A 12,658-nucleotide genomic window follows, 5' to 3' on the forward strand; every position below is an offset into this window, starting at 1 on the left:
TTTATGCCCCTTGTTTTCACCAAATGTTATACCCAGTCCCTTCCAACCCCTTCAGTGGCACAACGGTCAGTGTACAGTAGTTTCTTTCTGTCATACCTTGCTTCTTACTGTTCTCCTGCCCCACCATGGGTCCCTCACAGGCCACAGTCCCTTTGGGGGTGTCCTTGCTCCCACTGGGTCCTCCAAAGGCTGCAGTCCCTCAGAGCATCCCTTTTTCATCAGGAGTGCCTCCTTCCAAGAGGCCATCTTCAGTCATGTCCCCAACAATATCCTCTTCCACATTCTTCCTCCTTTTTCTCCAAACCTGCCTCTTTACTTACCTCCTCACAGGTCCTATTTTGAGTGTCCTCCTGTGTCTCCTCTCACATTTCTCATTCTTGCATCTCTTGTCCCCAGCAGCTGCCACCCTTCCTCAAGCACACCTGAGCAGAGGCACTGAGTGCTCCTCTGGCTGTCTGAAGGTTTTGGGCATGACAGGCTGTTTCCATCGTTTTCAGAGTCATCTGGAACCTGCTGTGACTGGCACAGGGCAGTTCATGGCCTCAGTCCACACAGGGACCCTGCAGCCCCTGTTACAAACCCCTGCCTTTTATGCCCAATACAGAGCCTTACAAATTAAAGTGATGTATTTTTTTTTCATGCTGCACTTGCTCTGTTTCCACAGTCCCACAGATACATGCATGAATGCACATTTTGTCTACAGCTTATTCAATAACTAAGCACAAATCCATTTTGTCATTTCATTACTATGTTACTCATATCTTGTCTACATTAATATATAGCAATAGGTCTTCAACAACTTCTCTTACTCTCATCATTCTCTTTTTATACGTTCATGTCTTTAAGAATGTGAAATGGAAGCAAGATTTGAACTTTTGAGCCACACCAAAGTGTGAATATCTAACCAAATATTCCTCTTCTGAGAGATGTTAATAGTGGACATTGAGGGAAAACTATAAGAACAAGGCTTCCACACTGAGACATCTCTACTACCTCCTGACAAACTAATTTTAGATAATCTTGATCTATAAATTGCATTCAGGCTTTGATATTTCAGCCAGGGATGAATCTATCCTCCCTGAATTTCTTGAAAAGCTTTTGAAATACCTTTGTGCTTAAGGTTTCCACAATTTAATTCAATACTTTAAAAAAACAACACATCACCACCAACAAAAAAGCCACCCTCCTTATGTTTATTATTAGTGTACTATATGGCAATTTAATCAGGAACACCCTTGTGCTTAAGCACTTAATTAACCAGACATGAACAGTAGACAGTCCATTTCATTGAAGAAATACTAGTCACTTGAACCATCCTTCATTCTGTTGCAGGAATATACATGCCAGTAAAAATTTCTACTAAGATCAATGCTTGATACCAATTAAGAACTAATAGGAAAGGATAAAAGGTCTCTAAATCTGGGTCTAGCTTTAGGAGGGAGAAAGTACTGATGGCTATTCACAGCTGAGACTAAAACCTGATCATCTGCAGTCCTGGTGGGCAAGCAATCATACAAGGCTTGACTTGACACAAGACAGAAATGGGGTATAAACACAGCTTTTGTTAAACAGCTGAAAGTACTTTTTCAGCTGAAAGTATCATGAGATACTAAAAAGTTTACATATTATGATGGCCTCAGTTTTTTTTTCACTGATTTAGGACCAGAAGATTTAATAAATTTTTTTGCAATTTACTGGAAGAAAATGGAGAATGATCTTCACAAGTACTATCATAAGTTGGTAGGGTACAATCTCGTGAAAACATTTAATCTTACACTTGCAGTGTGTTTCAAGAACATAGAACTTCACAGTCAGGTCTCATTATTTAGCTGATAAAAAAATCATGATAGAAAATCAGAAATAAGCAAGTAAATACATTAGGGATGTGCTGTTTTCTGCTTGGGACCATCTGAAGCACAGTGGAAGAAAACTAACAAAAACCACTACAGAAATACAGAAAATTTAACATAAACTGCATGCAGTGGTTCATATATATACCCCATTGACTATTAGGGCTGGTTTATGCAGTCTTTCACAGGTCTGTGTGGCCAAGAAAGAGAAAACTAGAAGTGTCTTACTGTAGCTTTTCAAATAGCGTACTCCAGTTCTGCAGTAATTTAAGATGTAACTGAAGTGAAGCTTCTCACTTCAGTGAGATTTTGTTCTAAACCACAGAACTGATCAAATGGAAAAGAGAGGGTCCATTGTATTTTGTTCTTTTTCTTTAACAAGTGAACTTCTTTGGCTTTAAAAAAATTCATATCCTGTCTGATTTGGTTATACAGATACACTTTCAGTGGGACTTTCTACATCAGTCTCTGCACCAATTTTCTTTACAAACTCCATTAATATAAACCTGATTCAGGCCTATATGGTTTTAAAAGCATTATATATCAACATATCCTAGAAAAGTTAATTATAGCAAAGAAGCCTGAAAGTGAACAGCAGGCTTGTCTGCATATAGTAAGGATCATGAAAATAGTTGTCCTGAAACTGTACCTGTTGTGTTAATCTGTTTCCCATTTGCATCATGATGGTTTTTTCATGATGGAAATTATTTTTTTTTTCTTTAAATTTACCTGTATAATTCAGTGGTAGCCATAAGTGCAGTGAGGAGAGAATTAATTTGAAATAGAACTGAAAAAAGATTACAATATGATTTTGAGAAATGCAACAGCAAGAGTCTCCACCACAGTTTGAAAGAGAGTTTTTGCCACAGACAACTGTTTGGAATTCAAAAGCTCAGAAGTTAGTCATGTAGTTGTAGGTACTGAAACATTCCTCTATGATGTTGGCTAAATCACCTGTCATCTGGTAACACCTAGCCTGTCATCTATGCCTTTCTTTATCTATCATATGGTGATAATAATGTTGATTTACTTCACAGGAATGCTGTGAAGATTAATTAGATTCCTTAGAAAGCAAGTACTTCTGAAGTGTGAAGTATCATCTACATACAGTACAAAAATACTTTTTTTTCTCTAGCACAGACTGTTAATTATCTGCAAAACTGTGCTTGGCAAACATTTGATCTGAAACTTTGTAGATAAGGTTATGTGGGTTTTTTACAATTCCTTTTTTCTTTTCTCTTCCTCTCACATACTGTAAAGCAAAGCAATTTCTAATGCTAACCTTGCATTTTTGCATAACTTTAGGTTAACTTTTAATTAGATTAGATATTGACCTAGTGGCTATGTTGTACCTTAATAATTTTTGCATGTAATCTGTTAAACATTTATAAATTTCATGTAGGTGATTCAACACAGATTACTTCACAGAATTCTATGAGTTGGGTAATAAAAGTTCACACATTTATAGTATGTTTAATTATCAAATTATGTTGAGTGTTTGGACAAGCACTTTGCTGTATGCAAAAGAAAATTACTATACTGGGAAGTATTGTTAAGTGTCTGAATATTTTGCTATCTGGCTGGCTTAGTATCAAATATTTTAGGTATATCCTGATTTTTTTTTAATTTTTTTTTTTTATAGGAGAGCTGCACCTATCAAAGATCTAATTGAAGCAGGGGGCAGTTTCTTGGTTGCACAGCTAAAAGCATATAATTTAACAGGAGTACATCCAGTGCCCTGAGCAGGTAGAAAATTCTCAAGTTCCCCTGCATCTGTGACAGTATGGCTAAATGATGTAACAGAATTTTTAACAAGTGATTATTCATTTGTTGAATATCTCTAACCAGAATGTCCATTTAGGACCTGTTTTTTTCAGAAGTGAGAACACTCAGCCTTTGGTGGTAACAGCATTTATTTACATCAGTTGAAGAGATAAAATAGTTCAACGTATAAAATAATTCCACTCACTTCTATTCACAGCTGAGCATCTGGTCCACCAAACTGAATGTTGTCATATGTGTATGTTGTCACCTAATATGTCCTATCAAGTAGATCTACAGATTGCAAGCTGATACGTGTGAACTACATCGATTCCCAAAACTTTTCTTATACATTTTGCAGAGAAGAATCATATTGATTCTCCTACCAAGCCAGTTTTCATGTTTGCACAACTGAAACAAGATCTATTCTCTGGGTATTCTGGCAGGACCTTATCCAATCATTAGTCGTACAGTATTTTCAAGAAGTCGATTCCAAGGAGATAAAAAGAATTGTTTAATGTTATGAGAGTGGATTAGTTGTATGTTGAATATTGGGAAAAGGCATCAGGTCTACAGGAAATTGTCACACATACTATTTTTATGTGCATGAAATTTCAAGTATGTGCTCTTTTAAAACAGAACTCTGTATGTGATTATTTTCATTAGCTCTAGTATAACAAGAAAGCAGAAAATTGTAAGAATTTTTTAAAATTGTATGTTTTGTATACTTTTTTTTTAAAAAAAAGTATATATAAGACTGTTATCTGCAACATCTTGATATGATATTAAAACAAAGGCAAATTTTTCATTGGCTGCAAAAATTATGCTCCCACTTTTTGAACAAGAATGATGTTTCCAAAGTAATAATGAGGGTTTTCATAATCCACAGTCTTTCGATGCATTCTGTATGGAAGCTTCTGCTATGGAAAACACTGTTAATATAATCTTTACTGAAGTAACATATTTAGTAATTTCTTCACATTTGCATTTGTGAGTTTCCCATATATCATTCAGTCATATCTCAGGTCTCACTAAGTAGTAATTGTTTCTGAATGTTCTAAAACTATCTGCAAACTAATCATGAGCTTTTAAATTATTTTTCAATCATCACAATCAAAGCATAGCTACCATATTTTTCATGACATTTGTCCTGGGTTCAGCTGGGATAGAGTTAATTTTTACAGGAACCTGGGAGGTGGGGGGCATAGCCGGGGCAGCTGACCTGAACTAGCCAAGGAGCTATTCCACACCATGTGACATCATGCTCAGTATATATATAGGGAGCGGGCCGGGGGGGTGGATCCTTCTTTCGGTGGGGGAAGTGGCGGAGCGTCGGGTCCCGGGTGGTGAGCAGTTGCACTGTACATCACTCTTTTTGTATACTCGTTCATTAGTACCGTTGTTGTTGTTGTAATTCCTTTGTGTTGTCCCAGTAAACTGCCTTTATCTCAACCCTCGAGGTTCCAGTTTTGTTTTTTTCTTTTCTCTCCTCCGTCTTCCCCCCATCCCACCGGAGGGGGGCGGGAGGAGTGAGCGAGCGGCTGCGTGGTTCTTTGTTACCGGCTGGGCTAAAACCACGACAGTCTTTTTTGGCGCCCAACGTGGGGCACGAAGGGTTGAGATAACGACAGATCTGGCCAGAGCGTGTTTGAAACAAATTTGTCATACGCATTTCTTATACTAGATAAATAGATGTTAGTCACAATGTTGATTAATTTGTTTACATAGTGGCGTTTTGTAAGTTCTTATATGCTCTATGTATTGCCTGTAGTTGCGTATCTCATCTCTGGGAGAGTGATTGGGATTATCATTTTGCTGTACTGGGCAATGTCGACTTGTGAAATGATTACATCACTGGTCATGAGGTTAAGCTGGTATCTGTATGAGGCAGTGATAACATTTCCATACCTTGGGCACCTTCTGTCGGATTTTATTGGTAATTACACCCAATCCATTGGGAAGTTGGGGGGGGGATACTTCCCCCCGTCCATTCCCCTCTCTTTTCTCCTTCCAACTAATTACAACAGTTTTCGAGAATTTTGAATATCCTTGGGATGCGCAAGCCAGTGTGCTGTTAGTGCTATGCCTCCTGACTATGTTCCAGGTCTTGTTTAGGGCTACAAAAAGGCTCTTTAAGAGTAACACCCAGAGATCTGTCCCAAAGCTTGATATGCATGGGTGGCACGGCATGTGGAAGAATGTGGGAAGGTATCTAGAGAACTTCTCACCTCCAGTGACTTGGAAGTTCACTCCCGAACAACTACAGAACCCTGATGGAGTGATAGAATTTTTGAAAGAAAAATGCTGTGGTTATCCCAGAGACACACAACTCACTACACTGTGCTGGGCCCTGGCCGGTATCTACCAAACACTGCTTGATATTAGGCAGCATCCTCAGGGGGAAAAGGGGGAAAAGATGGAGAATATGACAACATGCACCGTGGCTACCCCAACCCCGACGACAAGCACCGTGGCTACCCCAACCCCGACGAGAAGCACCGTGGCTGCCCCTACCACGACAACAGGTACCGTGGCTACCCCTATCCTGGTGACAGATACTGCGGCTAAACCAGAAAACCAACCTGTGCCAGTATCAGTCGCCCCTGTACAGAAAAAGAAACACACAAAGAAATCAGTTCGCTTAGTGAGAGATGAAAGTGAACCAGGGTCATCGCGAGAACAGGAGGAAGAGGTAGAACCTGAAATAATTACCCGATCTCTATCCATGAGTGAGTTGCGTGACATGCGAAAAGATTTTAGCCGCCACCCAGGTGAGCACATTGTTACCTGGCTGCTCCGGTGCTGGGATAGTGGGGCTAGTAGTGTGGAATTAGAGGGTAAGGAAGCCAAGCAGTTGGGATCTCTGTCTAGGGAAGGGGGCATCGACAAGGCAATTGGAAGAAAAACACAAGTTCTCAGCCTCTGGAGGCGACTTCTGTTAGGTGTAAAGGAAAGATACCCCTTCAGGGATGAAGTTACATGTCACCAAGGCAAGTGGACCACCATGGAGAGAGGTATCCAGTACCTGAGGAAATTAGCCATGCTGGAGGTGATTTATAATGATCCAGAAAATGGGCAATCACCCACAGATCCAGATGAAGTCCAATGCACACAACCGATGTGGCGGAAGTTTCTACGAAGTGCACCACCAACCTATGCCAACTCATTGGCAGTAATGTCCTGGAAAGAAGGCTATGGACAAACGGTGGATGAATTGGCTGTCCAACTCTGGCAATACGAAGGAAGTCTCTCTTCCTCCCTACGGTCCTGTGTCTCAGCTGTAGAGGAATTGTCCCGAGAGTTCCAGCAATTCAAAGTGGATATGTCCTCCTCCTCACCTGTACAGGCCCGCATTGCAGTTATTGGGAGTAAGCGTTCCTCTGCCCAAGAGAGAGGAGAGAGAAAGTACACACGACAGGTTAACCTGTGGTTTTACCTGCGTGACCATGGAGAGGACATGAAGAAGTGGGATGGAAAACCTACCTCAGTTTTGGATGCACGGGTACGGGAGTTGCGAGACAAAGCAACCAGAAAAGAGGATTCTTCTTGGAAAACTGCTGCTCCAGTTTCCCGTGAGCAGTCCCCCAGATGCAGTAGATGGGCCGATCTCATTTCTGATCCTCTTGAAGGGACTTCTGATTCACGTGTGCAAAAAGTGAGTAACGGATATTCTAACCAGGATTAGAGGGGCCCTGCCTCCAGCCAGGTGGAGGAGAGGGACAACTGAGTCTACTGGACAGTGTGGATTCGATGGCCTGGCACATCAGATCCACAGGAATATAAAGCTCTAGTAGACACTGGTGCACAATGTACCCTAATGCCATCAAGTTATAAAGGGGCAGAACCCATCTGTATCTCTGGTGTGACAGGGGGATCCCAAGAGCTAACCGTATTGGAAGCTGAAATAAGTCTAACCGGGAATGAGTGGCATAAACACCCCATTGCAACTGGCCCAGAGGCCCCGTACATCCTTAGTATAGATTATCTCAGGAGGGGGTATTTCAAGGACCCAAAAGGGTACCGTTGGGCCTTTGGTATAGCTGCACTGGAGACAGAAGAGATTGAGCAGCTGTCTACCCTGCCTGGTCTCTCCCAAGACCCTTCGGTTGTGGGGTTGCTGAAGGTTGAAGAACAACAGGTGCCAATTGCCACCACGACGGTGCACCGGCGGCAGTATGGCACCAACCGAGACTCCCTGATCCCCATCCATAAGCTGATTGGCCAACTGGAGAGCCAAGGAGTGATCAGCAAGACTCGCTCACCCTTTAATAGTCCCATATGGCCCATGAGGAAATCTAATGGGGAATGGAGACTAACAGTAGATTATCGTGGGCTGAATGAAGTCACGCCACCGCTGAGCGCTGCTGTGCCAGATATGTTAGAGCTTCAATATGAACTGGAATCAAAGGCAGCTAAGTGGTATGCCACAATTGACATTGCTAATGCATTCTTCTCCATTCCTTTGGCAGCGGAGTGCAGGCCACAGTTTGCTTTCACTTGGAGGGGCGTCCAGTACACCTGGAATCGACTGCCCCAGGGGTGGAAACACAGCCCCACTATTTGCCATGGACTGATCCAGACTGCACTAGAAAAAGGTGAAGCTCCAGAGCACCTACAATATATTGATGACATCATTGTATGGGGCAACACAAGAGAAGAAGTTTTTGAGAAAGGGAAGAAAATAATCCAAATCCTTTTGAAGGCTGTTTTGCCATAAAAGAAAGTAAGGTCAAGGGACCTGCGCAGGAGATCCAGTTCTTAGGAGTAAAATGGCAAGATGGGCGTCGTCAGATCCCTGCGGACATGATCAACAAGATAGCAGCTATGTCCTCACCGACCAATAAAAAGGAAACAGGCTTTCTTAGGTGTTGTGGGTTTTTGGAGAATGCATATTCCAAATTACAGTCAAATTGTAAGTCCTCTCTACCAAGTTACCCGGAAGAAGAATGATTTTAAATGGGGGCCTGAGCAACGACAAGCTTTTGAGCAAATTAAGCGGGAGATTGTTCATGCAATAGCTCTTGGGCCAGTCCAGACAGGACAAGATGTTAAAAATGTGCTCTACACTGCAGCTGGGGAGAATGGCCCTACCTGGAGCCTTTGGCAGAAAGCACCTGGAGAGACCCGAGGCCGACCCCTGGAGTTTTGGAGTCGGGGATATCGAGGATCCGAAGCTCGCTATACTCCAACTGAAAAAGAGATATTGGCAGCATATGAAGGAGTTCGAGCTGCTTCAGAAGTGGTTGGTACTGAAACACAGCTCTTCTTAGCACCCCGACTGCCAGTGCTGGGCTGGATGTTCAAAGGGAAAGTTTCCTCTACACATCACGCGACTGATGCCACATGGAGTAAGTGGATTGCACTCATCACACAACGGGCTCGCATAGGAAACTCCAGTCGCCCAGTAATTTTAGAAGTGATCACAGGCTGGCCAGAAGACAAAGATTTTGGAATGTCGCCAGAGGAGGAAGTGACACGGGCTGAAGAGGCCCCGCTGTATAATAAACTGCCAGAAAATGAGAGGCAATATGCCCTGTTCACTGATGGGTCCTGTCGCATCGTGGGAAAACATCGAAGGTGGAAGGCTGCTGTATGGAGTCCTACACGACTAGTCGCAGAAACTGCTGAAGGAGAAGGTGAATCAAGTCAGTTTGCAGAGGTGAAAGCCATCCAGCTAGCTTTAGACATTGCTGAAAGAGAAAAGTGGCCAGTGCTCTATCTCTATACTGACTCATGGATGGTGGCAAATGCCTTATGGGGGTGGCTACAGCAATGGAAGAAGGGCAACTGGCAACGCAGAGGTAAACCCATTTGGGCTGCCGCACTGTGGCAAGATATCGCTGTTTGGATAGAGAAGCTAGTGGTAAAAGTACGTCACGTAGATGCTCATGTACCCAAGAGTCGCGCCACTGAAGAACATCAAAACAATCAGCAGGCAGATCAGGCCGCCAAGATTGAAGTGTCTCAGGTGGACCTGGACTGGCAACGTAGGGGTGAGCTATTTATGGCTCAGTGGGCCCACGATACCTCAGGCCATCAGGGGAGAGATGCAACATATAGATGGGCTCGAGATCGAGGGGTGGACTTGACCATGGACACTATTGCACAGCTCATCCACGAATGTGAAACATGTGCTGCAATTAAGCAAGCCAAGCGACAAAAACCCCTGTAGCATGGAGGGCGATGGCTGAAATATAAACAGTGGGAGGCCTGGCAGATTGACTATATCACAATCCCACGAACACGCCAAGGCAAGTGCCATGTGCTTACAATGGTGGAAGCAACCACTGGATGGCTGGAAACATACCCTGTGTCCCATGCCACTGCCCAGAACACTATCCTGGGCCTTGAAGAGAAAATTTTATGGCAACACGGCACCCCAGAAAGAATTGAGTCGGACAACGGGACTCATTTCCAAAACAACCTCGTAAACACCTGGGCCAAAGAACATGGCATTGAGTGGGTATATCACATCCCTTATCACGAACCGGCCTCCAGAAAAATTGAACGATACAATGGACTGCTGAAAACTACATTGAAAGCGATGGGGGGTGGAACTTTCAAACATTGGGATACACATTTAACAAAAGCCACCTAGTTAGTTAATACTAGAGCATCCGCCAATCGGGCTGGCCCTGCCCAACCAAGACTTCCACATACTATAGAAGAGGATAAAGTCCCTGTAGTGCGCATGAGGAGTATGTTAGGAAAGACAGTCTGGGTTAGTCCTCCCTCAAGCAGAGGCAAACCCATTCAAGGAGTTGTTTTTGCTCAGGGACCTGGGTACACCTGGTGGGTGATGCAGAAGGATGGAGAAGTTCGATGTGTACCTCAGGGAGATTTGATTTTGGGAGAGAATAGCCAGTGAATTGGGCTGTATAATATTTAACTGCTAAATAACCTGCCAATGCATGTCATTGTAACTATAATGTCTATATGTCATATCAAGGGTATTACTGTAAGAATTATCCAAATGACTACAGCATGGACTTTAAAACTGAGCCAAGTACAACAGCAATAGAACTTGAACTGGCACCCAGCAATTTCCTCAAGATCAATATCTTCGACCTGCAGACCAAGGGCGTGAGTTGCACCAAGTGTACTAGCCACAAGTTCCAGAGGCAGCATGCAACAACCCAACATCTCACACCATCTCTCTTATCCTGAAGAACTGTTACAACAGATGGAGTCCCAAAGTCATGGACTAAATAAATCGATGGACACATTAGAGGAATAGCCCATAGGCTAAAGGAATACTATTTGTGTGTGTGTGTGTGTGTGTGTGCAGGGGGGAGAAGAACAAGTTCATATACTTATATATATATATAAGACAAGGAAAGTGGTAGTGGTTGATTGGAAAATGTAAGATCTGGGCATGATGTAGATGGTATAGAATAAGGGGTGGATAATGTCCTGGGTTCATCTGGGATGGAGTTAATTTTTACAGGAACCTGGGAGGTGGGGGGCATAGCTGGGGCAGCTGACCTGAACTAGCCAAGGAGCTATTCCATACCATGTGACATCATGCTCAGTATATATATAGGGAGCGGGCCGGGGGGGTGGATCCTTCTTTCGGTGGGGGAAGTGGCGGAGCGTCGGGTCCCGGGTGGTGAGCAGTTGCACTGTACATCACTCTTTTTGTATACTCGTTCATTAGTACCGTTGTTGTTGTTGTAATTCCTTTGTGTTGTCCCAGTAAACTGCCTTTATCTCAACCCTCAAAGTTCCAGTTGTTTTTTTTTTTCTTTTTCTCTCCTCCGTCTTCCCCACGTCCCACCGGAGGGGGGCAGGAGGAGTGAGCGAGCGGCCGCGTGGTTCTTTGTTACCGGCTGGGCTAAAACCACGACACATTTCATAGCACTCAGTCTGGTGGTATGACAACATACTTGTCCTGGTTTCAGCCGGGATGGAGTTGGCTGTCTTCCTGGTGGCTGGTGCAGTGCTGTGTTTTGGGTTCAGTATGTGAAGAATGTTGGTGACACTGATGTTTTCAGTTGTTGCTCAGTGGTGTTTAGACTATGGTCGGGGATTTTTCAGCTTCTCATGCCCAGCCAGGGCACCTGACCCAAACTGGCCAACAGTGTATTCCATACCATGTGACGTCCCATCTAGTGCAGGAACTGGGAAGGGGTGGGGGGCAGGAATTCGCCGCTCGGGGACTGGCTGGGTGTCGGTCGGCGGGTGGTGAGCAATTGCCCTGCGCATCATTTGTACATTTCAATCCTTTTATTACTTACTGTTGTCATTTTATTAGTGTTATCATTATCATTATTAGTTTCTTCTTTTCTGTTCTATTAAACCGTTCTTATCTCAACCCAGGAGTTTTACTTCTTTTCCTGATCTTCTCCCCCATCCCACTGGATGGGGGGGGAGTGAGTGAGCGGCTGCGTGGTGCTTAGTTGCTGGCTGGGGTTAAACCACGACAATACTATGGTAGCATATAATTGGAACAACTGCATTTCTGTTATTAAATTCCAGAATGCTGTTTCAGAATGCCCAGGAAATCTGTAGCTAGGTAAGAGGGACACAAGGTTGGTGTGTCTTGGATAGGGGAGGTGGGCAGTGGTGGTGGTGTTTCTATTTATAAAATATGCCTTAACCCTCCAGATATAGAAATTAATAGTCAGTTAAAAATATATTGTTTCAGAAAAGGAATTCCTGTGACCTGTGTCAGATTATTAAGAAGCTCATTGTGATCTAAATATAGGGTCTGTTTCCCTTCCCTCCTCTGTCCTCCCCAGACTATCAGCACATGTAACTTATTTTGGAATAATTTACTGCTTTTATTGAAGGATTATACCAAAAGTTTGCACTGCTAAAAACTCAGTACAGAGAAAAATAAAGAGAATTATGAAAGAAATCTTGCATTAGTGGAGAGCTGAATTAAATAATAATTTTTGATAGCCTTTAAAGTCATCAATATCAACAGAATCATCCATAATTTCATTGCTTTAAGTCAGGTCTTGGGCCTTAAATTAGATAATAATTTACCATTCTTTGTTTGGTATATTGAATTTTTTTTTCAAGCAGCTCGGCATTACAGCAAG

The 12,658-nt window shown here is 43.0% G+C and overlaps 1 protein-coding gene across 1 annotated transcript; it reads left to right on the top strand.

Moving 5' to 3' along the window:
- Positions 1-6,701: 6,701 nt before the first annotated feature.
- Positions 6,702-8,206, top strand: LOC142037113 (uncharacterized). Its single transcript, XM_075041116.1, has 2 exons — positions 6,702-7,266; positions 8,081-8,206. Exons 1-2 carry the CDS (start codon positions 6,730-6,732, stop codon positions 8,183-8,185), a joined length of 642 nt encoding a protein of 213 aa, XP_074897217.1. The 5' UTR covers positions 6,702-6,729; the 3' UTR covers positions 8,186-8,206.
- Positions 8,207-12,658: the final 4,452 nt, after the last annotated feature.

Source organism: Buteo buteo, chromosome 1, assembly GCF_964188355.1.
Source record: "Buteo buteo chromosome 1, bButBut1.hap1.1, whole genome shotgun sequence".
NCBI lineage: Eukaryota > Metazoa > Chordata > Aves > Accipitriformes > Accipitridae > Buteo > Buteo buteo.